General features: G+C 43.6%; 1 protein-coding gene across 1 annotated transcript in view; it reads right to left on the bottom strand.

The window, feature by feature from the left end:
• Positions 1-26,450, bottom strand: part of DNAH11 (dynein axonemal heavy chain 11) — a 498,772-nt gene that overhangs the window by 112,997 nt on the left and 359,325 nt on the right. Inside the window, exons 56-60 of the mRNA XM_075315388.1 lie at positions 20,293-20,526; positions 12,425-12,571; positions 11,663-11,776; positions 1,787-1,930; positions 1,222-1,404 (exon numbers count right to left, since the gene is read on the bottom strand). Coding sequence (XP_075171503.1) covers positions 1,222-1,404; positions 1,787-1,930; positions 11,663-11,776; positions 12,425-12,571; positions 20,293-20,526 — 822 coding nt within the window. The remainder of the gene's footprint in view (positions 1-1,221; positions 1,405-1,786; positions 1,931-11,662; positions 11,777-12,424; positions 12,572-20,292; positions 20,527-26,450) is intronic.

Here is a 26,450-nt window from a genome sequence, read left to right as displayed (position 1 = left end):
TTACTCACATCTGGTGAGAAATTCATGTCAATAGCACTCATGTGCCTCATGCGCACGCTGTGTTTTTTTGTTTTGTTAGTGGCACAAAATTGCAACTATTTCTTTCTCCAGCAAAATCTATGAGACTTCAGTTTTGCTGTGCGCATGTTGCTTTTTTTTCTGCTGCAGTTTTGTGGTGACCACAAAACTGCAGCATGTTAATTCTTTTTGCATTTTATCCCTGCAATTTTCACTAGTGATGGGAGGACTTGCAGATACTCTGAGTCAGCGGGGATTGATCCCAGGTGTCTGTCCAGATACCCGTCCCCATATAAGTCTATGGGGATCAGAATCCAGCGCAAAAGGGTAGGAGCAAGCGATTCATACGTACTGAGTCACTGGCATGGCTGTACGCTTCCCTGCTGCTCATTCACTTCTGGGGCTGCTCATTAACTCCATTGCATATGCACTGCTACCCCTGCCCACCGGCGTCTGTGATTGGTTACAGTCAGACACACCCCCATGCTGAGTGACAGTATGTCTGACACTTCCAATCACAGATGCCGGTGGGCGGGTCTATATCATACAGTAAAATATATAAATAATTGGCATAGGATTCTCCTATATAATGCTACACAGCACAGATAAAGCATACAGCTACAGGCTGCAGGCCCCAGCTGTGCGCTTATTGTGTGGACACAGCCTCAGAAATATATTTACTTAGAAAATTTGTGACATGTTCAATACTTATTTCACCCACTGTATGTATATATAACATGGTATATACTTAAAACCAGATGTTTACATACAAAATCTAAAAAGACACATGTGCATGTTTTTCTCACTATATGACATGAAATCAGAATAAACCTTTCCTGTTTTAGGTCAATTAGGGAGCAAATTTATTTATATTTGCCAAATGCCAAAATAATGATAGAGTTTATTGGGTTTGAATGCATATTTAATAAAAGATTATATTTTAGTGCATTAAAAATACTGTTAGTTTTTGGTATTAGTGCGGCACCAATGCATAGGCGTGACTGCTTCAAATAATGGTACCTACAGGTAATGAATGTAAATAAATGATACAAGTACTATGCAAAAAAAGACAATTGTTATCTCCATGCTGCTGCCCGTTTAATTTTTAACTCTTTCCACTACAGGTACTGGACTGCCATGTACAGTATATTTAGAGCATGGTGCACAAGCACAATGAGGATTAATGGGAAAGGAAAGACTTACCTCATAGTATTTCACAATATTGATGACCCAAGCACATAGGCCAGCTGCAGCAAATGACTTTGAGCGAACCTGGTCCGGGCTAAATTCGGGATCTTTTAGGTACTGTTCCTTTACCACTTTTAAACAGTTATCATGAATATGCTCCTTGTCGTAAGAGATTAATGCTTGCAAAAAGTCATCCACCTAGATTGATAAAATATAGAATGCAAAGAGTAAGAAAGAAACAATGTACAGCGTCAGTCTGGCCAAACAACCATTTCTAATTATTTATGGTGGATTTAATGGTGCTGACATACGTAATTCCTCAGTAATATCAGCGCCATTACACATATAAGTACCTTAATACAAATTTAGAGAACATTGCACAAGCCACTCGCCGATGCCACATAAGAGATAGTATTATGCTTTATATATTTTGATATCCCAGTGCTGTGTTATCAGAGTCAAGGTAACCTTTGTGTGATCTGTGAGTAGGAAAACCAGAGTAGCTAGTGGAAACATATGCAAACATGAGACAAACATTCGACCTGAGTTCTGAAGAGTCAGCAGTAGCCATTAACATTACCTTTCCCATAAGTGTCTTGCACGCTTTCCAACTCCGATCTTTAGCTATCCTGCCTCGAGGAGCCAGCAGCACCATTACAGCAGCGGTAACATTTATCACTGCTAATGGTGGGTTAGGGAAGGTTTTAAGCTCAGTGAGGTTTGTCTATGAGATAAGAAAATAGATTGTTACTATTCAGACCGCAGCATCTGTAGCATTTTTGAGTTACACAGTGATACACACGATATATGTTATGCATGGTGCAGTTATTGTGTCGCTAAGTACGGTATATACTAGATCTTCAGGAATATATACTACTTCCATAATTGAATACTCATTAGATTGATTTAGATACCGTTCCTTGTTAAATATTATAAAAATTGTAAATAAATAAAAACAACATTTGTGAGGGGGAAAAAAGTATCACTACATACAGTATCTGAAGTAATGACAATATCCAAGCAAGTCAATGTGACATATCATAAATTTGAAAGTCGGTATTTACGGATTCATGTTATAGACAAAACAATCACTGATCTCAGGGAGACCAGCCAGAGAAAACACTGCCGGCAGCCAGCGAAGGCGCTCAACACAGCGAAATCATAGGTGCATTGCCCCCTGGGAAGCATTCAAATCAAAAAGGTCAGTGGAGCCTCTGTTAGGAGTCTCGACATGGAAATTAGCCAGCTATCCCTCTGGGAAGGACCTGGCCAAGGAGTGGCTCTTTTTAGGAGACCACCATAACCACCATATTAACTGGCCCTTTTAGTCAATATCCAGCTCTTGACGAGTTTAAAGATAAGACAAGGGAAATACCAAGGCCAGGTATCCATCCACAGACAGCTGTTTCGGGGTATTGCCCCTCATCAGTGTGGAGTAGGATTCTGGCTAGGTGGGAGCAATGCCTAGTAGACTGAGAGACTAGAGCTGGATATTGACTATAAGGGTCACTTAATATGGTGGTTATGGTGGTCTCCTAAAAAGAGCCACTCCTTGGCTAGGTTCTTCCCAAAGGGATCTCTGGCTAATTTCCGTGTCGAGACTCCTAACAGAGGCTCCATGGACCTTTTTGATTTGCATACTTTCCAGGGGGCAATGCACCTAGGATTTCACTGTGCTGAGCGCCCTCGTTGGCTGCCGGCAGTGTTTTCTCTGGCTGGTCTCCCCGAGATCAGTGATTGTTTTGTCTTGTTGGTCTACTAGGCATTGCTCCCAACTAGCCAGAATCCTACTCCACACTGATGAGGGACAATACCCCAAAACAGCTGTCTGTGGATGGATACCTGGCCTTAGTATTTCCCTTGTCATATCTTTAAACTCGTCAAGAGCTGGATATTGACTAAAAGGGCTACTTAATATGGTGGTTATGGTGGGCTTCTAAAAAGAGCCACTCCTTGGCTAGGTCCTTCCCGGAGGGATATCTGATTCATGTTATATGAGAATTAATATTACAACTTTTTGTTTCTTTACAAAAAAAAAGCCTTTTTAATGGCTAAAAAGTTGCAGCCAATTTAAAGTCTATAAATTCGATTTTCAGAAGTCTTATCTATTTTGTATAAGCCATGGCTTTGCACATGTGGCAAACTCTCCAGACCGGAAATGTAATATGATATCCCTCACCTTCAGTATCGGTAGAATTTAAAGATATCTGAACTCTTACTTATTTCACCTGTATAAAAGGCAGAAATCAGGAATATTGTATTTTTACAGTAAATATTTGATCTATTTATAGATTAAATAGATCAGGACTTTAACTATAACAAGGTGGCATTCTCTACATCTAAAGGAAATATGTTTTCTTAAACAACTTAATAGTGGTATTCTCAAGTTCTTAAATTGTTTTAGCCCCTTAACTCCCCAGCGAATTTTCATTTTTATCTTCCCCTTCTTCCAAGAGCCATAACTTTTTTATTTTCCATCCAATATTGCCATTTGAGGGCTTGTTTTATTGTGGGACAAGTTGTACTTTTGATGAAACCATTAGTTTTACCATATAGTATAATGTACTGACAAACAGGAAAAAAATCCAAGTTTGCTGAAATTGCAAAAAAATAAAAAAAAAGCGTGATTGCACAAATTGTTTTTTGGGTTTTTATTTACCATATTCACTATATGGTAAAATTGATGTGGCATTATGATTCCTCAGGTCAGTACAAATTCATAGATACCAAAACATGTATAGTTTTTCTTTTATCTAAGTGGTGAAAAAAAAATTCTGAACTTTGTGTAAAAAAAAAAAAAAAAGAATTGCGTTTTTGTTGCCGTTTTCAAAGTCTCGTAGCATTTTCATATTTCAGAATCTGGGGCTCAGTTATGACTTATTTTTTCCGTTTTCAGGTAATATTTTTAACTGCACCATTTTCGCGTTGGTGCAATGCTTTGCTCGCCTGTTATTGCATTTTAATACAATGTTGTGGTTTGGATTTTTTTTTCTTGCTATGCCATGTACCAATCAGATTAACTGATTTTATATTTTGATAGATCGGTCATTTCCGAACTTAGTGATCTCACATATGTGTATTTTTTAAAATTGTTTTATTCTCGATAGGGAAAAAGGGGGATGATTTGAACTTTTATTTTTTAATACTCTTTTTTTTACCTTTTATACTGATTTTACAAGTCCTCCTAGGGGACTTGATGACTGCATTGTCCAAGACACACATCTAATAGAGATGCGGTTTTGATGCTATATTGATGCTTTTATTTGCCAGACGATGCAGATTTCCCCACCTTGACTGAAGCCCCAGTTCCAAATGCTGAAAAACAGCCATAAGCAAAATGCTGCCCCAATCATGATTCACTGTGGGTATGGTGTTTTACTTGGTGATAGAAAACGTTGGCTTTGCGTCATATATTCCTTTTTGGCATTATGACCAAATAGTTCAACCTTGGTGTCAACAGACCATAGCATGTTTTCACCAGACCTGGTGTTGGTGTAGGTTTTGGCAAAACATCACCTGTCTTGTATGTTTTTCTTTACAAGAAAAGGCTTCCGTCTTTTCACTCTACCCCACAAACGAAATAATTAAAAACAAAGTTATAAAAAACCAAATACAGTCTCTTGCATTGATATTGAAGAATAAGAGAGATTATTGCCACATGCAACATATTACTAGTACTTGCTGAAATTTCATGCAGCTCCTTTAATGTTGATGAAAGCCTTTTGGCAGTCTTATGGATCACTTTTATTGTTTTTCATTGATTTTTGAGGAATGTCTAGTTCTAAGTAATATATAAAAATAAACTGAGAAGAGAGAGTGCACTAGGGTCTTATCCGAGTATAGATGAATGGAGCTAGTGGAAAACTGCTCACTTATGAGGGGTGGAGAACCCACAACCACAGAGAAAGTTTGGAAGAGATGGCTGCTGCAGACCCACAATAACTAACATAAATGGCTGAAAATTAAGGGGCTAATCCTGAGCTGCCACTGTGGAGCAATGAGGCTGATGATCTGATGAACAATGTGTAGTTTTATTGTCAGTGCATTTTAAAGTAAATAAACTTCTTCAGGATAAAACTACAGTCCTGCACGCTGTAGTTTGTCTTTAGTATTAAGTTTATTTACTTCGAATCGTGCGGATAATAAAACTACACATTATCATCAAATCATCATCCTCATTTCTCCATAACGGCAACACAGGATTAACCTCTTAATTTCCAGGCTTTTATAGTTCTAGGTGTGACATTACTTACATTACTGTTGTGCCAAATTTAAGGCATTTCTCAATGACAGTCTTCACAGTTTTCCATTTTGTATATAATGCCTAGGAACAATTTTGTACCCTTCTCCTGACTGTTAACCTTAAACAATGAGATCCCTTTGCAATGTTGTAAGTTGCTTAAGGACCATGACTTTTCTGTATACAATAGGTAAATCCTACTAGAACATCTAAAGTTTCTATGGGGCTAATTAGAATCAATGTAAAATGATGGCAGCTGTGTACTGACTACTATATAACATGAGTTTTAATGTAATTGGCTAAATCTGAATATAACTACATGCCCAATTATAAGAGGGTGTTTATACTTATGCAGCAACATTATTTTAGTTTTCTTATTTTTATTTCCCCCTTTAAAATGATTTCACCTTATTTCTCAATGGGTTTGTACAGTTTATGGGTGACATTAAAAATGTAAAAAGGTCTGAAATGATTCTTCTTGATATCATTTTTTTACATGACAAAAAGCAACAAGGGCATGTAGACTTTTTAGATTCACTGTATCTTATCTTTGTTTAACTAAATGACCATTGTTGTCAATTATACTCAGTAGGATTATAATTGTAGCTTTAGTTAGTTAGTTAACAGCCTTCAGCTCTGTCTAGAGCCATGGCGACTTGATGAAATAACGCTCTGTAGGAAGATCGATCTTGTGCAAGCCAGGGTCTTCTCTGCCGTTTTCTTGATTACATCAAGCTTTCGGGTTTGCTGGTCTTCCTCATCACCTTGTTCCTTCTATTGTTCCGACCATGATATCCTTCTCTAGTGATTGCTCTCTTTGTGTGATGTGTCCAAAGTAGGCAAGTCGTAGCTTGGTGATTCTTACTTCAAGTGACATGTCTGGCTTTATGGGCTCCAAAATTTGTTTGTTCTTCTTGCCATCCATGGTATTGATAACATCTTTCTCCATCAACACATTCCAAAGGTGTTGATTCTTCTTCTGTCTTGTTTCTTTATCGTCCAGGATTCCCATCCATACGTTACTACAGAAAAGACCAGACTATGTACGGGTCCTGTCTTCGTTACCAGTGAAATATTCCTCAATTTGAGGACCTTGTCTAGGGACTTCATTGTTGATTTACCTATTCTCCTATTAGCTTCCGATGTCATTGCTGCATATTGAGTGATCATTTTTAAAAATAGTTTGAAGACCTTTACAGCTTCCAGTTCATCGCTCCTCATCTCAAATGTTTCCTGGTCGTACCTGGCAGTTGTCAATATTGTTGTCTTCTTTGTATTGAGTAGTAGTCCCATATTTGAGCTTTCCATCTTGACACTCCATAATAAGTCCTTCAGTCCATATATGTTTGTTGCTATCTGAAACGTCGGCATTCCATACTTATGCCGGCGTCCCAGAGCCAATGTCCCTGTGTTCTCCTGCCCCCTTCCCAGCTGGGATACCGTTGCTGTTTCCTTTTGGTTTCTTACTCGATCTTGGCCTCCGCTGAGGCTGTGTGTACTGCAGGACTTAGCTCACCGACCCCCTTGTGATTGGTGTTTGCCCAATTTAGTTTTTTGGGAATTTTTTATTTTGGGCTCTTTGAAGTGGGGGCTTAAGGAAGGGGATACTGTAACATCGGCATTCTGGTTTCATACTCATGCCGGCGTCCCAGCACCAATGTCCCTGTGTTCTCCTCCCCTCCCAAGCTGGTATACCGTTGCTGTTTGTTGTTTTATTTGCTTGCGCGGTTGGTTCCCTGCTCTGCTGCACTGCCATTCACATGCTGTTTGGTCCTCTGCTGTCCCATATGGCCATCCACGTGTGTTCAGTCCCTAGGCCTCAGGCCCTCAACTTATCCTGCTAGGTTTATGGTTAATACCTAGGGTGCGCACGCGCTCACCTTCCCCGCTTATATTGGGCCGTGCGCGCACTTGAATTGGTGTCCCCACTCTATGGCTGGGAGGCATCTGGTATAAAAGTTCCCCTTCCCTAATGGGCGTGGCTGAGAAACTGCTTTAGGTTCAGTAACCTAGCTCTGTGTTGGTCCTGCCATATTGCTCTGGTCTGTCCTTACCTAGCTCCAGTCCTGACTGCTTTAGTTCTGGTATGCTGATGTCTGCCCTGGACCTATTCTGTCCATGTGTTGACCTGGTGCCAGTTAGTATCCTGCTCCTGAATTTCTGCTGTTTTCTGAAGCTTAAACACTGCTGTGTCCTGTTCCTGTAACTCTGCTGGGAAAAAAGTCCTGTTTGTGTTTTAAGCCTGAAGTCCAGAGTTCCTGCTGTGCCTGCATCACCCTGTTGCAGTGCAAGCCCACTGTGCCAGCACCGCCTTGTTGCAGTCTGTGCTTATTGTGCCTGTGCCACACTGCTGTGGTCTATGCCTGCTGTGACTGATGTCCGGTGTCTAATGACCTCTACCCGATGTGTGATGACCTGTCCTGATGTCTCGAGCCCTACCCCATGTCCGGTTTCTGATGACCTTTGCCCAATGGCTGGAGCCTTTCTTGATGACTTCCTGTATCTGTCCTGTTCCTTAGTCAGTTGTCCTGCGTTCCCGTCCGTCTCCTTGGTCAGGACCATCCAGTATCCCTGATCTGCCCTGCCTGAGTTTCTGGTCCGTTTTTGTGTCCTTGGACTAAACTGTACTGTGTTCCTCTGCCAGTCCTATCTGACCCTGCCTGTCCCCCTGTCCTGCAGTCACCTAGCCCCGGCTTAGCTGCCAAAGTCCCTGGGTGCAACCCTTACCTTCCCTGGGTGAGTCTGGGTCTAGTGGGTCCACCTCACCCTTAGGATGCACCATCCTTCATGCTCTCCGCCTCATCCCCAGTGATGAGCATCGTAACATTATCAGTGTTGTATCTTCTGCATATTTAACATTATTAATGATTCACCTAGCAATTTTGATTCCTTTTTCATTTTCGGCAAGTCCAGCCTTCCTGAAAATAGCTTCTGTATATAAATGGAGGACAAATGGTGACAGAATACAGCCTTGTTTGATGCCGTGTTCTACTTTGAACCATGCCATGTCACTGTGTTCTGTTTGGACTGTTGTTTCTTGGTCGATGTAAAGGTTCCTGAAGAGGCTAATCAGATGGCTTGGCACACCCAAATCTTTCATGGTATTCCAACGTTTCTGGTTCTCAACACATTCAAAGGCTTTGTTGTAGTTGATGAAACACAAATATAGCTCCTTGTTATATTCTTTGGCCTTTTCCATTATACACTAATGTTAGCAATTACATCTCTTGTTCCTCGGCCTTCTCTGAATCCTGCTTGTTCCTCTGGCAACAATTTTATCAAATTAAGGCTAGTTGTCTTTGTAGGATTTTCAGTAGTATTTTGCTGGCATGGGGTATAAGCATAATATCTAACAGTTTCCACATTTGGCAGCATCTGCCTTCTTTGGAATAGGAATGAACCCCGATCTTATCCACTCCTTAGGCCATTTAGCAGTTATTTTTTGACAGAAGCTTTCATTTGCAGCAAGGACTTTCATTTCCCGTCTCCATTTCTTCCCGTATGACTGAGTAGTTCTTGTAGAGTTGTTCAATGTATTCTTTCCGTCCTTCCTTGATCTGTTCTGGCAGAATTAGATTGTAAGCTTGTGATCAGGGCCCTCACTCTTCTTGGTTTCTCTTCAATTGTGTTATTCTGTAATGTCTGATATTGTCTGTACATGTCCCCTTTGAAATGTAAAGTGCTGAGGAATATGTTGGCGCTGTATAAATAAAAAATATTATTATTTGTTTCCATTGGCATCTCAACGTTCCCACTCTTGGTTGAAATTTTCGTCGTATCACTCTGAGCTTTTGGTATGCCTTCCTGCTCTTGTCCTTGAAGCTTTAGTTAGATAATTGTTTTTTTCGTCTACTGTGGAAAATATATAATTTTCTTTGCGCATACTATACAATGGATGTATGCCTTCTAGCACCTGAGAACTGTTCAAACACAGAATGTGACATACTAAAATATATAGCGATAACATCTAAAAATGTACTTTGCATTCTGGCAACAAAATTTACCAGCACTTTTTTGCCAAGTATGTGGTACAAGAAATTCTCTATGAATGATGACTCCCTGATGGGCAAAATAAAAGACATCTCTTTGCATGGGAAGATACAATTGAATACTTGTAAAACATCAGTTAGACGTCTTTAAACCCCGCACATTATCTTGTCAGACATTGTTAAATCACAGTTCCTACTGAGATGAAAGCTATGTTGTTTACTTCTAAAGCTCAAGTTATACCAACCATCATGTTAAACCTGGGTGCTGCAAAGGGTTTGTGTCTAAAGACCATTTCCCATGTATAACACTTCAGACACTGGAAGCTCCAAGAAATAAGAATTAGTTAAATATTATATAATAATGTGGTTTAGCTACATAATGATATGCTTAATAATAATGACCAGTCCACTGCCAACAATGTTACACATTCCCTTCTCTGTTTGTTTTTTTTAATATGCTATAATTAATGATGGGTGGACTCGCAGATAACTGCGACTGGCAAACGTAACCGGATTAAAATGAAAAAATTTGGTTCCGGCCTGGAATTGATCCTGGTTATCTGGCTGAACGCCGGTCCCCATATAAATCTATGGTGACCAGAATCCGGCGATTAAAAATGGTGGTAGAAGGGATAGGGAGATAGGAGCAAGTGCTTTATACTTAGTCTCCAGAGACAGCTGTAACTGTTCCCACGTCTTCTTATTCACTTCCAATGCCGCTCCTTTACCTTCATGCATATGCACTGCTTCCCCGCCCACTGACATCTGTAATTGGTTGCAGTCAGATGTGCCCCCACCCTGAGTGACAACGTGTCAGCTGACTGCTTCCAATTACAGACATTACATGCATCTATCATGGTATAAAAATAAATAAATAAAAAAATTTGCGTAGAGTCCCAGCACAAATAAAGCATACGGCTACAGGCTGCAGCCCCCAGCAATGCACATATCTTGGCTGTGTATCAAAAGTATGAAAATAGGAGGAACCGCATGCAACTTTTTAAAATATTTAAAAATAATATTAAGATTTTTATTTTTAGAATTTTAATATATTAAAATTATTTAAAAAAACAGTGTGCGGCCCGCCCACATCGTTTGGCAATCCTTGAATAAGGCTTTACCAGCCGAAACATGTCGGATTTCTCTTTATGTGTCGATCCTCACTGTTTTCATGATCGATGGATCTTTTTTTAATAGAACTTCAATAAATATTTTTAACCTTCTTTGAAGTGCTTCACATCGTTGCACGGTGCAATTGCATGCTCCAAATGCACTTTTACCCTCCATTGTGGATAGTCAACATTTATCAGGCAATTATCTAAGTTTCTGGCACAAAACCTCTACACTTCAGGCTGTAAACACTCAAAAAATAATTAAAGGGTCATTCCCACAGAAGCAAGTTGTCCCCTATTCATTGGATGGGGATAATTTGTTGATTGCTTGGGGATCTGAACACCCTCTGTGATCCCAAGACCAGGGCTCCTGAATTGACCAGACGTGTGCATGCTTGATTTCTGCTTTATTCGTTGTCAGCAGAGTGCAGCTGTCAGCAATAGACAATGAATGGTGCAGAGATCGAATATGTGCACCTCTGCTCCATTCAAGATGGGGCTTTAGAGCCTTGTTCTTGGGATTCCAAGGCCCACTCTCGAGATCTTTATAATTCCAGCAGCTGGATACCAAGCAATTAGCATGTTGCCACCTATAGAGATGAGTGGACGCATGGAAGTTTGGGTTCTGTAGGTTCAGCCGGACTTCAGATAAAGTTCTGTTCTAGACCCGAACTTGACCTGAAAGTCAATGGAAGTCACTGATTGACAGTTCAGGTCTGAGCCCACATACAGCCAGCCATAAACAGGACACTTCCAGGCGAAGAGATGGTGAGGTTATTTTTAATATTTTTTTTTTGTACACACTACATCCGCTAATGCTCTTGTTACCCCCAGTGTGAGCCTTCAAACACTGCAAGCAGCTCGCAATGGTCTGAGCACTGAGCGTATCCAAGCAAAAAGGTTCTAGCTCAAGTGGTTTGCAAACGTAAAGCACGCGAACTCTGAGCTCGAACACTGATTTTTTTGAAAAGTCTGTGTTTTGGTACAAACACCGAACCTAAAAGTTCAGGTCTGCTCATCTCTAGTCACCTATTCAAGGGAGAGATAATAGCTTTCTTTTTTGAGGATATCCCTTTAAACGTTTTACATGGAACAAGTGCTACAGTGTTATTTACCTTGTTAAGGGTATTTAGGGCTGCAGTAGCGGCTAATAAAGCTGGTTCAGCTTTCATCAGGTCATCCTCACAATCCTTCTGCTTCACCGACACCTCTGATTGTATTGATGCTACCTAAAAGTCAAAAACATAAAACATTCCACCTTCCTAAGACATATAATAGGTAGTACACTTTAAAAAAACAATATTTTTTATATATTTAAAAAAACAAGAAATTCCGTATTTTTCTCAGATTTGACTTCTGTTTTTCTCTCCTTCTGTAGTTTGCACATGGATATGTCAGATCTAATTGCCCTCTTGCTATTCCAATTTCAGTTAGAACCAGCTCAATTTTTAAAGAAAATTTGAAAACCGTAAATTAATTTCAATTTTCTGATGACAGCGCTGGATGAAACCAACTGTATCACTCACTAAAATCTATATGGCTCTTCAATAAGAATGTCAGATATGTATGAAAGAAGTTAAATCCTTCAGAAGAGCAGAGTGAATATAATTATTGTATTTCCCCCATCCTTAATAGAACCTACACATTAATACGAGCTCCTATTGTCCCATCAAATCAGTCTAAGAGCTGAAAGGTGAGAAAATACAGAGTGAGGTGAAGTGGTAATCGTGTTGGAAAAATACTGGTACATACCCTACGATCACAATTCCTAACACATCTTGTTCCCTGGAGAGAGGCTTGTTGAAAACGGCTTGTCTACAAAAGGTGTTCTTTGTGCAGTGTTGCTTGGCATATCTAAATGACTGCATTACACTGACCTTTTGCTCTTCTGCATCAGCAATAGTCTTTTCCTGGCTCACTTTCTCTGTCTGAAGCCCTATTTTAGCTATTAAAGCTTCAGCATCTTGGTTTCTCTGTTTCAATTCCGCTTCTTGCGAAGCAAGTTTGGCTTTTAGGTCTTCTACCTGCAGGAAAGAAATATATATATTTTTAGAGCTTTGTTACATCAAGCCACAGTCTATAATATATATTTACAATTTACCTGTCTTTTATAGTATCAGAAATGAAAGTTGTCTTAAAAAACCTGCCTTATCATTTAATTCCCTGTCAGGATCTGCAGGTACTTGGTACTCTTTCCTACTGGATGTCCCTTGGAAGACTTAGCAGTAACATATAAGACTTGAGGCAATATTCTACATCTATCCTTCATAAAGTAAAAAATTGTCTCCAAAGTGCAAATATTATAACTAATGAATCGTGTTTGGTCCCCTTCCCATGTACATGTTTCCGGTACGTGTGATTGTTGCTGGCGGGGGACAGACCACAACAGGGGGGCCGCTCGAGGCGCTTGGATCCGGGCAGTTGCTGTGGCTCGAGTGGCAGCCAGATCCGGGGCTCGCGCAGCCGTCCGTCGCCCACGAGTGAAAAGGGGTTATTTACAGGGGATAGAGTCTTTGTCAGTGACGCCACCCGTGGGTTGCGGTGATGGATGGCGACACCGCCGCTGATTTCGAAAGTCAGTAAACACACAGAGTCCATATTGTAAACCAAGGCCAGATGCCAGTTGCCTCTGGAGGGGTGTGCTCGGGTCCCACACACCGGTGACAGGACAGGGGCCCTTCCTCCTGCACTTTTGTGCTGTTTCTTTGTGTGGTGACTAGTCCGCATGAAACGGGGAAAGTCCACTCCCTGTGTCTTTGCTGTGGGAGCTGTTGCCCGCGAGAACTAACCCTTGGGATCTCTGTAGGCACATGCAGACGCCCTATCCCCAGCGTTGGGCTGCTGTCTCGCTCTATCCGGGCTGCTAATGGGACAAGATCTGGAATCTTGTCCCCTGCTGGTGAATTAGGAAGGTGCTTAAAGCTGTCCTTGCTCTGGGGTCCAGGTACCCAGACTGTGCACGGCCTCCAGACCGGATTCCCGCTGTCGGCACTGGCGGCCTACAACCATGCCCCGCTCCACTTAAGGTCTCCCGTGACCGGATCTCCGTGGCCCTGACCTGCCGTCTGACACCTAGTCAGCTCAGGTAGTCCGGGAGCTCAAACCCCCGACCACCACTACACTCCTCTCACTTCCTCTCTCCAGACTTGACTAACTGGTTCCCTCCCCTGACACCTCAGAACCCCTAGGTGAGCGTCACCATCTGCCTGGCCCCGCCCACTGGTATGTCCCTATTGTCCCGGTGGGGTGACTAGGCTTTTGTGGCTGGTGTTTGTACCTGTGTGTGGGATGTTCGTGGAATTCCAAGGAGACGGTGATTCCTGCACCAAGGAGGGGGTACAGTCATCTGTGACTACCTGGTTTTGCCAGGGCGTCACATGACATCCATGTTTTTTTTGCAGATACCACACATATCCATTATAACCTATGGTAATCTTCACGTTGGTGTGAACCACACAGACTGTGTATTTGTGTGAACCAAACGGAGACATGTCCATTTTATTTCGGCAGCACAGATGACAAAGACCAATACAAGCCTATGGGTCCGTGAGAAACACGTACAGCACACAGATGGCAGCAGTGTGCCCTCCGTATGCCCAATCCTGTAACTAGAGTCCAAGGGGCCCCCCTCTGCATGGGCCCTTGTAGCATTCTAAATCCTATAAATACATAAGTGTTGCCCTTCTGCCCTATCATTATTTAGTAATGTCCCCCTTCATGGTTAATATGTCCCTGATCCTGGGCACCTGCCAGGTAAATGTACCCCATCATGTTATATATGTCCCCATCCTGAGCCAAGTCATCGTAAATGGCGGGATAAAATGTCGATACATTTATCAGAAAGAAGCACAGAATGGGGGACACCCCCATTCTGCGCCCCTTTTGGATAAATTTAAGTTTATTCCCTATCCTGGGCCCCTTCTTGGTTAAACATTTCCCCTATCCTGTGCCCCTTAATAAGTTACCATCCTGGTATATATATATAAATATACCCCATCCGGGGTACCTTCCAGGTAAATATGTCCTCATTCTGGTATATTTTCCCCCATCTTGCTTGGACCCCTTCCTGGTAAATAGATCTCCCATCCTGGTAAATATGTCCGCATTCTAAGCCCCTTCCTGGTAAACATGTCCCCCATCCTAACATATATGTCTCTATTCTGGGCCCCTCTTGATATATATGGCTCCCATCCTGGTATATTTGTCCCCCCCTTAGGTCACTCCTCTGTTTGGCTGATAGCGTGTATTGCAATGCAAAGATCGAAGGGTCTCTGTGCAGCAATGCATTTCAGTTTGCTTTCCATCATATATCCAGCTGAAGTATATACTGGGGTCGGCCAGCGCCCTCCACTCCCGGCTGGGTCAAGACCTCTTTGACCACGATTGTTATTCCCCTGCCTGTGCCGCCCATGTGCTATATTTAATATTGCAAAATACAGGGGAAGCTTTGTTATTTATTTCTTTATCCACATCGGAAAAACAAGGATGGTACAGTTTGGCACACTGATGACACACTGGAACTGTGATCAAAGAAATCCAAGACACTGAAAATTCTCCTCCACAACTTTGTGTTATTGATCCCAGCAGACACACCAAAAAAAGAGTTGTAATAAAATGTGCAACGTTTCAGCCACACAGGGCCCTTATCAAGCCATTAAGGGGTGTATATAAGCACAATACACAAACACAGTGCTTTATATAGTAGGTTGATTGTCCCTCCTGCAGACCCAGCCTTTATTGCCATGGTAATACTAGAAATAAGAAAAACACCTATTAAGAACAGATATATAAAACACCACCTGTCACTGATGCATTGTCCAACATAAGAATGATATAACTTATGTTGCACAATCCATCAGTGACAAGTGAGGTTTTATATGTCTGTTTTTAACATGTTTTACTTATATCTAGTGCTACCATAGCAATGGAGGCTTGATCTTACATAGGAACTGAAGGGAGTGACCTGCAACCAACCTACTATATAAAGCACTGTATTTGTGTATTGTGGTTATGTACACATTTTTAATGGCTTGAAAAAGGCCCTGTGAGGCCAAAACATTGCCCAAGTTTTACAACTCTTTTCTTGTGTATGGTAGGATCAGTAAAGTTATTTTGTGGAGGAAAATTTTCAATGCTTTGGATTTCTTTGGAACTGATCAGAGCATTACAATTGTGACTGTTGTATGGGGCCCGGTGAAGAGAGGGGCCTGGCCAGGCCCAGGGTAATTACTTAGCTTTATTAAATACTGGGCCGGCAGAGCCTCCCTCTTCTCCAGGGTCCAGTCACAGCTGCAGCAGAGGGGCCCGGCAGTGTCACTTCTGCCATTACACATCGCTAATTTGCATCGCATGCAAATACACAAACACAGTGCTTTATATAGTAGGTTGATTGTCCCTCCTGCAGACTCAGCCTTCATTGCCATGGTAATACTAGAAATAATTAAAACACCTATTAAGAACAGATATATAAAACACCACCTGTCAAATTAGCCATGTGTGCTGGAGACAGGGTCAGTGGGGCAGAGTAGGGCTCAGCGTGCAGCAGTGTGATGAGGTCATCATTCTACGACCTTATCACACTTCTGCAGGAAAACAGGGCTGCGGAGGTGGCTTGAACTCGGCAGCTGGCGGGGACAGGTAATCGCTCTGTGAGCCGAAGATAGGGTGTGTGGGGGGAAAGTATATAGAGGTGCAGTGTGTGTGGGGGGATATTATGCCAAGGGGCAGTGTGTGGGGGTGTTATCATACAGAAGCAGTGTGTGTGGGAGAGATATGATACAGAGGGTAGAGTGTGTGTGGGGATATTTTACATAGGGGCAGTGTTGTAGAGATATAATGGAGAGAGGCAGTGTAGAAAGTGTATTATGGAGAGAGGCGGTATAGAGAGTGTACTATGGAGAGAGGCGGTGTAGAGCGCGCATTATGGAGAGGGGTGGTATAAAGGGTGTATTATGGAGAGCCGCAGTGTCAAAGGGTATATTATGGATAAAGGCGGTGTAGAGGGTGTATTATGGTAGAGAGGCGGTGTAGAAGGTGTGTTATGGAGAGGGGCGGTGTAGAGGGTGTATTATGATGAGGGGCGGTGTAGAAGGTGTATTATGGAGAGAGGCGGTGTAGAAGGTGTGTTATGGGGAGGCGGTGTAGAGAGTGTATTATTAATTTTCTGAGGGAAATACTTCATTGTCTGGAACAACTTCAAGGGCGCTAACACTTTTGACCATGACTGTGTGTATATATATATATTCACACAGTCATATGCATATACATGTTTTTCCAAGAGTGGCAGCGGACTGTGAAAGGTTTGAGGGGTGGAGGCAAAGAAGGGGTGGATCCTCGGCAGAGTCTCAAGGGGACCCCAAAATTTTGCCAGTATAAGGCTCTGAAATTCCTAGTGGCAGCCCTTGAACCGATGTGATTTAAATGGGCTGTGTCAAGCTCTTAAATGGTTAAAATTGCAAAGTTATTGTAAAAGCAAGAAAATTTGCAATTTACAATGGACTCGGTTTTCAAGAAGGGAGCCAGCCTATTTGCATTCTCAGAATGGCCGGTTATCTAGTCAAAGAGCGCATGCCAATTGGAGACAAGTCTAGAGATGCTACAGGCCATAGGAACAAGTTTAGACCATGCAGGATGTCCACAGTAGCACAGCAACATGTGGCCTGGCATTGCTGTGCTGAAAAATGGCTCCAGGGACAAATTTGAAAATGGCCATACTGCTGGTTCCACTACATACCAAGCCTTAGGGTACCTTCACACTTAGCGATGCAGCAGCGATCCGACCAGCGATCTGACCTGGTCAGGATCGCTGCTGCATCGCTACATGGTCGCTGGTGAGCTGTCAAACAGGCAGATCTCACCAGCGACCAGTGAACAGCCCCCAGCCAGCAGCGACGTGCAAGCGACGCTGCGCTTGCACGGAGCTGCCGTCTGGAAGCTGCGGAGACTGGTAACTAAGGTAAACATCGGGTATGGTTACCCGATGTTTACATTAGTTACCAGCGCACAGCTGTGTGTGCAGGGAGCAGGGAGCCGCGCACACTGAGCGCTGGCTCCTTGCTCTCCTACCATAGCTACAGTACACATCGGGTTAATTAACCCGATGTGTAATGCAGCTACATGTGCAGTGAGCAGGGAGCCGCGCACACTGCTTAGCGCTGGCTCCTTGCTCTCCTAGCTGCTGTACACATCGGGTTAATTAACCCGATGTGTACAGCAGCTACATGTGCAGAGAGCCGGAGCCGGCAGCACAGGCAGCGTGAGAGCTGCAGATGCTGGTAACTAAGGTAAATATCGGGTAACCACCTTGGTTACCCGATGTTTATCTTGGATACAGCTTACCTCAGCTGTCAGACGCCGGCTCCTGCTCCCTGCTCGCTTCATTTGTCGCTCTCTCGCTGTCACACACAGCGATCTGTGTGTCACAGCAGGAGAGCGGCTTTGAAGAAAACGAACCAGGGCTGTGTGTAACGAGCAGCGATCTCGCAGCAGGGGCCAGATCGCTGCTCAGTGTCACACACAGCGAGATCGCTAATGAGGTCACTGCTGCGTCACAAAAAGTGTGACTCAGCAGCGATCTCGGCAGCGAGCTCGCTGTGTGTGAAGCACCCCTAAAGCCGTTAATAGCATTTACCCAAACCATCAGAAGGGGCTTGCACGACAATGGGCTATAGGCTAGATATCTAGCTAAAAGTGTTCCATTCCTACAGTGATGAGTCCCCTTTTGTCTTGGATGCAATGATAGCCAGAGATCAGTTTGGAGACCATTTGGGCAAGCCATGAAGAAGCCTTCCCGAGGTAACGTCACATTGGTCCCGTACTCTTGGGATGATGGTGTGTGGTGGGATAATCTTAAAATAGCTGGATCCTTCTAGTCTTCATTCCAGATACAGTAACAGCTCAGAGTTACATTGAATTGGTTGTGGAATCAGTGGTGCAGCAATTTCTCCAAAGTATCCCAGGAGAACTTTTTTCAACATGACAATGCCAGGCTGCATGATGCTTGTGCTACTGTAACCAGCCTGAGTGGCCCAAACATGCTACCATTTGCAGACTTGTTTCTCATTGATCACATCTGATACATCCTTGGTCAATAATTGCCAAGTCAGCTGCTGGCAGCGGATCTTGCTGATTTGTTTGCCTAAGTACATGCAGCTTTGAAGAATATTCGTCATAAAACCATTAATAACCTCACTGATAGCAGCCAAGGTATCTAAGCTTGTGTATTTAAGCGCATGGCGCTCCTATACAAAACTGCATGAATCAAGATATTTTTAATGTTATTTCTATGATTTCCATAATTCCGCAACTTCTTGGTGTTTCATTTCAATGTTGAGGAATGTGTATTGATATGTGTTGGCTTCAGTCCCTGCAATTCAACTCCTCACAGCATTCAAATGGTTAAAGACTTAAAAACGTTATGCATTCACAAGTTTAGCCCATCCAGTGGCCGGTGTTAGATACTGCACCTTAGCAAGGTATTGGAGGTACTCTACCCCACTGGAGTGAATACCAGACCCTTACCCGGGTGGCTCGTGTCACAACTGTGTCCATCGGTACTAGTCCTATAGTGGATGCCAGGCATAGACTTAGGTGAACAGGTCAGGAGAAGCCAAGTGAACGAGTTTTGTTCAATGGCAGTGTAGCTCGGTAGACCGTTGGCAAAAACGGGACCCTAAGAGTTGGAAGCGACTATGGCTGTGTGGGAGTCTATGACTTTACTGGGTGGAACTGTGGTGTCAGAAAGTGAGGGAAAGGACAGTGTAAGAGCAGCAGTAGTGCTAGGAATTATGGTGCAAACTGCAGTAATAGTGTGCTTTGAAGTAAAGTGTACCATTCCTACAATGTTCAAGTGTTGGGCCCGCAGTAATGAGGTGACTGAAGTACTGTGAGTAACCATTAGTAAAACATTGTTGAATGAGAATAATGCATCCGTGTCCATTAATCCCCAGCAGGAAACTACGGGATTGAGGGAGGGTCTGAGTAGAGGTATGGCTTGCACACACAGAGTCCACGCACCCCACCAGGAACCCTGCCAACCAGCCCCTTCCCCTTGCTCTGTGGAGAGAACCGAGGTGTGGGCCAAAGTGAAGGAAGGGCCAATACACAGCAGAAGGGATGAGTCCGGCCCACGGCCCCTGCCTACCCTCTACATACGCATGACTGCTGCAGCCAGTCACTGGCCCCAGCGGTGACACTTGCATATACTACATAAGCCAGCTGATGTTATTGACTAACCGCAGAAATATTATGACCAGAACAGTCTGTCATCACTGCAGGACCACCAGAGTGGCGGTGTTGGACTGGTGAGGGATTTAACAGTTGAGCTATAGGTCATTTTTTATATGACTGCATTTGCTGCAGTTAAAGATCTTTTTAAAAAATCTCGGACAACCCCTTTAATGGGAAACAAATTATGGAAAAAAAAACAATGGCATTGTTATTAGAACTTGTGAAATGAGTAGCACACAGCAGTGACATAGCAGCACATTACTGATAATAATAATGAAGAAAGAAAAGGGATTTCTGCATTCATTGTGGCTGACTGGCCTCAGTGTGTGCTTTATTCTTTTTCTGATTATGAAATCTAACAATTACAGGTTACTAATCCCGTAAGCATTTATTTTCCCCTTAATACAAAGCTAGAATGTGACATACTAACACAACACATGGCGAGACCTGTAGACCTGATACATAAACAGAAGAGAGCCATGCTTGGTTGTGTCCTTACAGTAATATGTAGACTTACCTGTGACGCTGTGGTTTTCAGCTTTTGTAAACCGTTTTCTAAATGTTCCATTTTTTGAGATAACTCTTTTCTTTTTCTGTCCAGAAGATTTTTGTATAAATTTATTTGCTCCAGGAAACTCTTTGGAGTAGTATAATTATAACGTTTTTCATTTTGATAGTATTTAGCACTGATTTCATTGACACTTGTATGTACATATGCCATAAACTGACTGATGGACTCCTTCACATTTGCCTGTAAAAAACACACAAAATAAATGCATGAGCTGCTATGTATTTTTAGGAAGAACAGGTCATTGGCACAGTGGTATGAATTAAGCCATCTCAAATGGCAAAAGACTTGAATTAAAGGGAATCTGTCATCAGGTTTTCCTACCTAATCTGAGATCAGCATGATGTAGGCAAAGAGACATCCGGTGATGTGTCACTTACTGGGCTGCTTGCTGTAGTTTATAAAAACAAATCACTGTTTTATCAGCAGTAGATTATCACTAGAGGACTAGTAAACCTGCTGCCAGCCCCCACAACTGATTAGCAGCTTTCTCCCCATGCACAGTGCAGCGAAAGAGCTGTCACTTAGTGGTGAGGTTATACAGAGCTCAGCATTCAGAGAACTGCTTGATCTGCGGCAGAATCAAAACTGCTGCACTCAGTAAAGTAAGTGACACATCGCTGGACTCAGCATCTTGGCCCCTACATTACACAGCTCTTAGATGGAATAGCAAAAACCTAGATTGTGCCTCTGAAGCCGGATGCAGGCTGCCCAGCTTCAGAGGCGCACTGTGCATGCCTGGAAGCAAAAAACAAAGCTTGACCTTTGGCTTCTCTGTTGACGTCAGGTTTCTTCTTTGCTTCCGGACATGTACAGAGTGCCTCTGACACAGGAAGCATACACCCAGCTTCCGAGGTGCAATTGTGACGCCCTGGACTAGCCAGGTAGTCACAAACATACCAACACACACACCCCCACCCTAGGCAGATACACCAGCCAAACACAAAACCCTTGTTGCCTCCCTCCAGAGTATGATGTCCACACCAGGTGGGGCGGAGCCAGGCGGTTGGCCCCACCCACCGAGGAGTTCACAGGCCTGGAGGCGGGAAAAGTGACAGTTTAGTTTTGGAGGAGGAAGTGAGAGGAGTGAACACTTGGGTGTCTGGGTTGGAGCCCAGACACTAATAGCAAGGTTGGCAGACAGTGGTGGCTGTCTGCAGGAGTTAGTGGAACTCCACTGAGCCGTAAGGACCGGGGTCGGACGATGGCCCGCCGGTACCGGACCGGGGAACAGAGTGAAGCTAAGCACACAGGCAGGGCCATCGGACCCCGACCAGGCTTGGTGCCGCCGTCAATAGTCAAATCCGAATGTGAAAGGAACCCCAGGGGTTTCCCAACAACCAAGTCCCGATTGAAGGCAACCGTCCACCCAGAGAGGATATACAGCCACCGCCACAAGCTAGAGATCCAAGGGCCAGCACCTGCAGACAAAACGGGCTCCTATGGCACCTATACGCCGGGGAGCGGACTACCGGTGGGCAACCACAGGGGTCAAGAACTTACTTTAAGGTGCAGGTAAAGACAGCCACCATCAGCCGTCCGGGGAGAGCACAACAACAACACTGCAGCCGGCTGCGGGACCCGTCCATCCGGCCGTTTTGGTTTACCAGAGACTCTGTCAGTGATTGCTTGAGTGAGTACACCAGTGCCATCCGGCACCGCGCAGCCCCTGCACCCCAGCCATCCGGCCTCCCCATTACTACCATCAGGCCCCGGGATCACCAACCCCCCTACCCATGGAGGGGACAACATCTCAGCTGCACCCTACCATCTCTCCCGGGATCCCCGTTATCAGCAGCGGTGGTGCCATCATCACCACGTCCCGTGGGTGGCGTCACAAACAATCTCCCTAAACAAACTACCCCTTTTCACTCACGGGTGAGGAGCGCTGCTCGAGTCCCCAGGTCCGGTCCACCGCTCGAGCCACCGAGCAGCAGCAGCAGAAGCCCTGGACCCGAGCGTGGCGAGCGCGTCCCCTCCGCCAGCGACACAATGACCGGTGGAAAAAAAGTTGCGCGCATGCACGAGAGTTGTAGACAGCTGGAGATGATAACGGCTCTTGCAAATCATGTTATCACGACCTCAGAAACATGACAGCATGCAGAGTGGGATGACTATTCTGCAGAAATAAACGCCCCATTGACTAAGTGGAAGGTTAATTTGCATATTAAAAATGGAAAGTAAAAATACTTATTTTTTTAAATATCTGTTAATGGGTCATCCAGGATGAAGGGCTTGTAGGCAATGTATTTATAAAGGAATATAGAAATGCCTGTGGTTTGGAGGGCAGGGGAGACCTGTTAGGTTCCTTTTAAACCATGGGTACATACTACACACAGAGGTCACCTCTTATTCCATTGCTTCAAAATAAAATACAGGTCAAATTTAATTACAAAAAAAACAACATATTATACAAAAATATAATAGATATTTCCACGATTACTAAATTACAAGGAGCTTTTGATTCTTCAGTTCTTCATCCTTAACTGTTGTATGTACCACAGTGTAATAAATAATGTATTCTCTGATCTGCATATCTGAAAATTCTGAAGGGGTATTCTTTTTTTTAATGTTGGTTAGGGTTGTTAAAATAAATAAATATAATAATATTAATCAGCTTTTTTTCTTAGAAAAATTTCCACATCTGTCCATAGGGTGCTCAGGCCGAGAGCTATGACTGGTTTGTCATAGAAGTGCAAGAGGACATTACTATACATACATATGATGAGATGTATACAGTCTTCATTTTTACTTGTCATGTCTGGTGGTTTTGCACCTGAGCGGGTCCGTCGCGCTCCTCTAGGAGCTCTGGCTCCCTGACAGGTCACCCGTCGTCCTTCGCTGGCTACGAAGGGCGGGATGTTACCGTCGTGGGGTGGAAGTTGCACGAGCTACCGCTCTGACCAAGTACGTCATACTCTGTGGGTCTCTTGGAGGCTGGACGCCACTGCTTCCAGCAATGGTGTCCCTCAGGGGCCCCGGGGTGTTGGGTCCCCTAGTGTGAGCTGTTGCCAGCGGATATGGGATGCTGTATCCTCTGACAAAGTCAGATGGTGGGAGGTTCCCTCTATTCCACTCTCCTCCTCTCCCTCTGATGTTCTGTGAACAGAGGGTGGGGAATGGGCGCTGCCTCAGCGAGTTACATGAGTTCAAGGAGGCAAACTTAAACCTGCAATCTGCCTTTCTTAGGTGCTGATTAATTCAGTTTTGTGGGGTGGTTTGGCTGGTTTCGCTTGTGCTGGTTCTTTGAGGTTTTCCCTCTTGCATCCCCTGCTGTAGGGTTCAGCTTTATCATTCTTTACAGCTGGGCTCAGTTCCCTTTTGTTACTGCTGTGGTATCAGCCTTATGTTTTGTTTCCGTTTTCATTTAGTTATTTTCTTGGTGTAATTGTCCCACCAAGCCGCTGTGTAACAAGTAGCCAGCCACTGCGCTGTTTCCTGCCTGGGAAGGGCTCTGTTAAAATCCCGCTTCGCCAGGACTGGCAGGCAAGTGAAGGATATCCCCCTTCCTTAAGGGTTTATGGCAATGCGATGGCTAGTGTCAAGTGCGACTGACACACTGCACTTGCTCACATGCAGTGGGTCTCATCCCATCATCCCGCATTACACTTATCCTGCAAGAATTCAACAGGAAAAGAAATCACAATATGGTCCATTGTATGCCAAATGTTGAATGATTTTTTTAGGTTCTATACATAGAGCATCCAATGGAACATTATGTGGTGACCAATGTGGCCCCACAAGCTGGGAAACAGACTTACTACATGTTCCTTATTCTGTAGTATTCATTTTAACTTCACTGACTTACAAATGACTCTGCTCCTGTGAACCTACAACCTCATCAATGTAACAATAATTTATGGGTTTATTTACAAGATTAACTCTATAATTAATCAGAGAACGCCTGGAAATCAATTAATAAGAATTAAATAGGGTACACCTAGTGAAGCGAAAGTTACACATAATTTACCAAAATGTTGTCAATAATTGCTCCAACTTCAGACATCTTAGCGAATGGTATTGGAATGTTTAATGATAGAGTTGAATGATTAAATATTTTTAAAGGATTAAGCTTGAGGAAGCGCTAATTGCTTGGCTTCCAGTTTAATATTTCCTATTAGAAAAACTAGGATAATATTGATAGTTAATCCATGTGTATTCAACCTCAAATTATTTATCTACAATTGCAAAAAAAACAACTCTGAATTTATAGAATGTTGAACAAGATTTAGCAAACTCAACCGTAAATAAAGGGGTTGGCACACAGTGAAGTTGTACAAGTGTTTTAACTTTTCCTTCTGAATTTAAACATGATCAAATGAAGTTTCAACACTTTGTAAGATTCTGTCTTTTGATTAGCGACCTTTATTTAAATGAGCTAGGGATAATACATCTCTTAGGCCCCCTTCACACGTTAGTGATTCTGGTACGTATGTGCTTTCTTTTATAATTAATGGGTCTGCTCACACATCAGTGATTTTTCACTGAACGTGTCTCCGTGCAGCGTGCACGCGTGTCCGTGATTCTGCACGGAGACAAGTCCATTTTTTTCTGGCATCAATGATGACCCACGGACCACACTATGGTGTGATCTGTGTGTGAGCCGTGAAACACATACCAGAAAAACACTGACATATTAAATAATGAACATTTTCAACTCACCTTTCCAGCGATTCGCTGTGCAGCCTCCGCTCTCTGCAGCTCCTGCCCGGCTCATGAATATTCATGAAAGCAGGAACAGCCAACCCGGAAGTAGCTGCAGAAAGCGGTGGGCGGACGCTGCAGAGCCGAGGAGTTCTGAACCACGGACAGCAGGAGCGAAGGCAGGTGAGTATTGTCCATTTGCAATTACAGATCATGAATTGCACATGGACAACCCACGTGTGCCGTGAATCACGGAACACGGAGGGACATGTGCGTGTTTTACACGTCAGTGAAGAACGTCAGTGTTTTTCACTGACGTGTGAAGGGGGCCTTAAGGTCACAAACTTCCAAGCAAACAGAAAAATACCGTTTTTATACAGTAAAAGTCTGATCTCCCGATGCACTTATTCAAATCCAGTAGTGCATCATCGCCATTTAACTCATTGACTCAATGACCCATGAAAAGTCCCTGGATATAATTGTGCACATTGCAGCACTATGTCAATTCCAAGGAGTGACCCATGGTCTCTGCCATATGAGAATACAAAGCACAGAAAGGTTTATTTAAGGAGAAATGGCAGCTAAGTTGCTTCCATTGAGGCTAAGCACATGCCATCTTTTTTAAAAAAGCAATACAACTCTGGTAGTACAGCATCAAGTTTGGTTGACAACACAATAGAGGAAGAGGTGAAGCATGCATAAAAGATGAGGAGGATGACGATGCCAAAGAACAGGCACTACTTGAGGATGTAACCTGCCAAAATGGGAGATGACTACAAGGAGAAGGATGACCACAGCTTGGGTCTTGCTCCTATTGCTGATCAATTTGCTTTCTCCCCCCTGCAGAGTGTGCCCAATTCAAAAGTGCTGTTGGTCAAGAACCTTGAAAGGAAGTCCCACACTCATGATGATGCCCCCAATAGGGCTTGTCATAACCACAACTAGAGCTCTCAGATGCTGCTAAACCTCCTCCACCAAAAGCAATTGCTGTATCACCTGTTGCAGAGTTGAACGCAGAAGAAGCAAATCTGCCCCAAAGATATTGCTGGATATTGTCTGTCTCCACTCTTTGCAACAGATGCTAACACCCTCTGTAACGCCAGCGTCCCTATCTCTATATATATACACACACACCGGTATTTCAGTGCTTGTCTATGCTAATGCCCCTATGTTCTCCTCTTCCACAACCCAGCAGGGACACAGACCCCATCATTTCCTTGGCCAACCGCTTGTCCATGCGGGCATGCACATGCGAGTCTGTGACCTGTTCTGTTGCACGGCCATTCACGTGTGACTCGGTCCCCTGCTCTTCTGCATTGCTGCCCATGCGTAGTGCGGTTCCTGGCTTTGCTCCATGGCTGCGGAAATGTGTATTGGCCATACTGAGGTCCCTAGGCCTCAAGGTCTGTGACTGAAGAATCCGTTCACTGGTTATTAGCCAAGGGTTCTTGTGCGCTCCCCTT

The sequence above is a fragment of the Anomaloglossus baeobatrachus genome, chromosome 6, assembly GCF_048569485.1.
Source record: "Anomaloglossus baeobatrachus isolate aAnoBae1 chromosome 6, aAnoBae1.hap1, whole genome shotgun sequence".
In the NCBI taxonomy this organism is placed as follows: domain Eukaryota; kingdom Metazoa; phylum Chordata; class Amphibia; order Anura; family Aromobatidae; genus Anomaloglossus; species Anomaloglossus baeobatrachus.
Note: the sequence above shows the minus strand (reverse complement) of the source record. Positions and strands in the feature narration are given on the sequence as shown.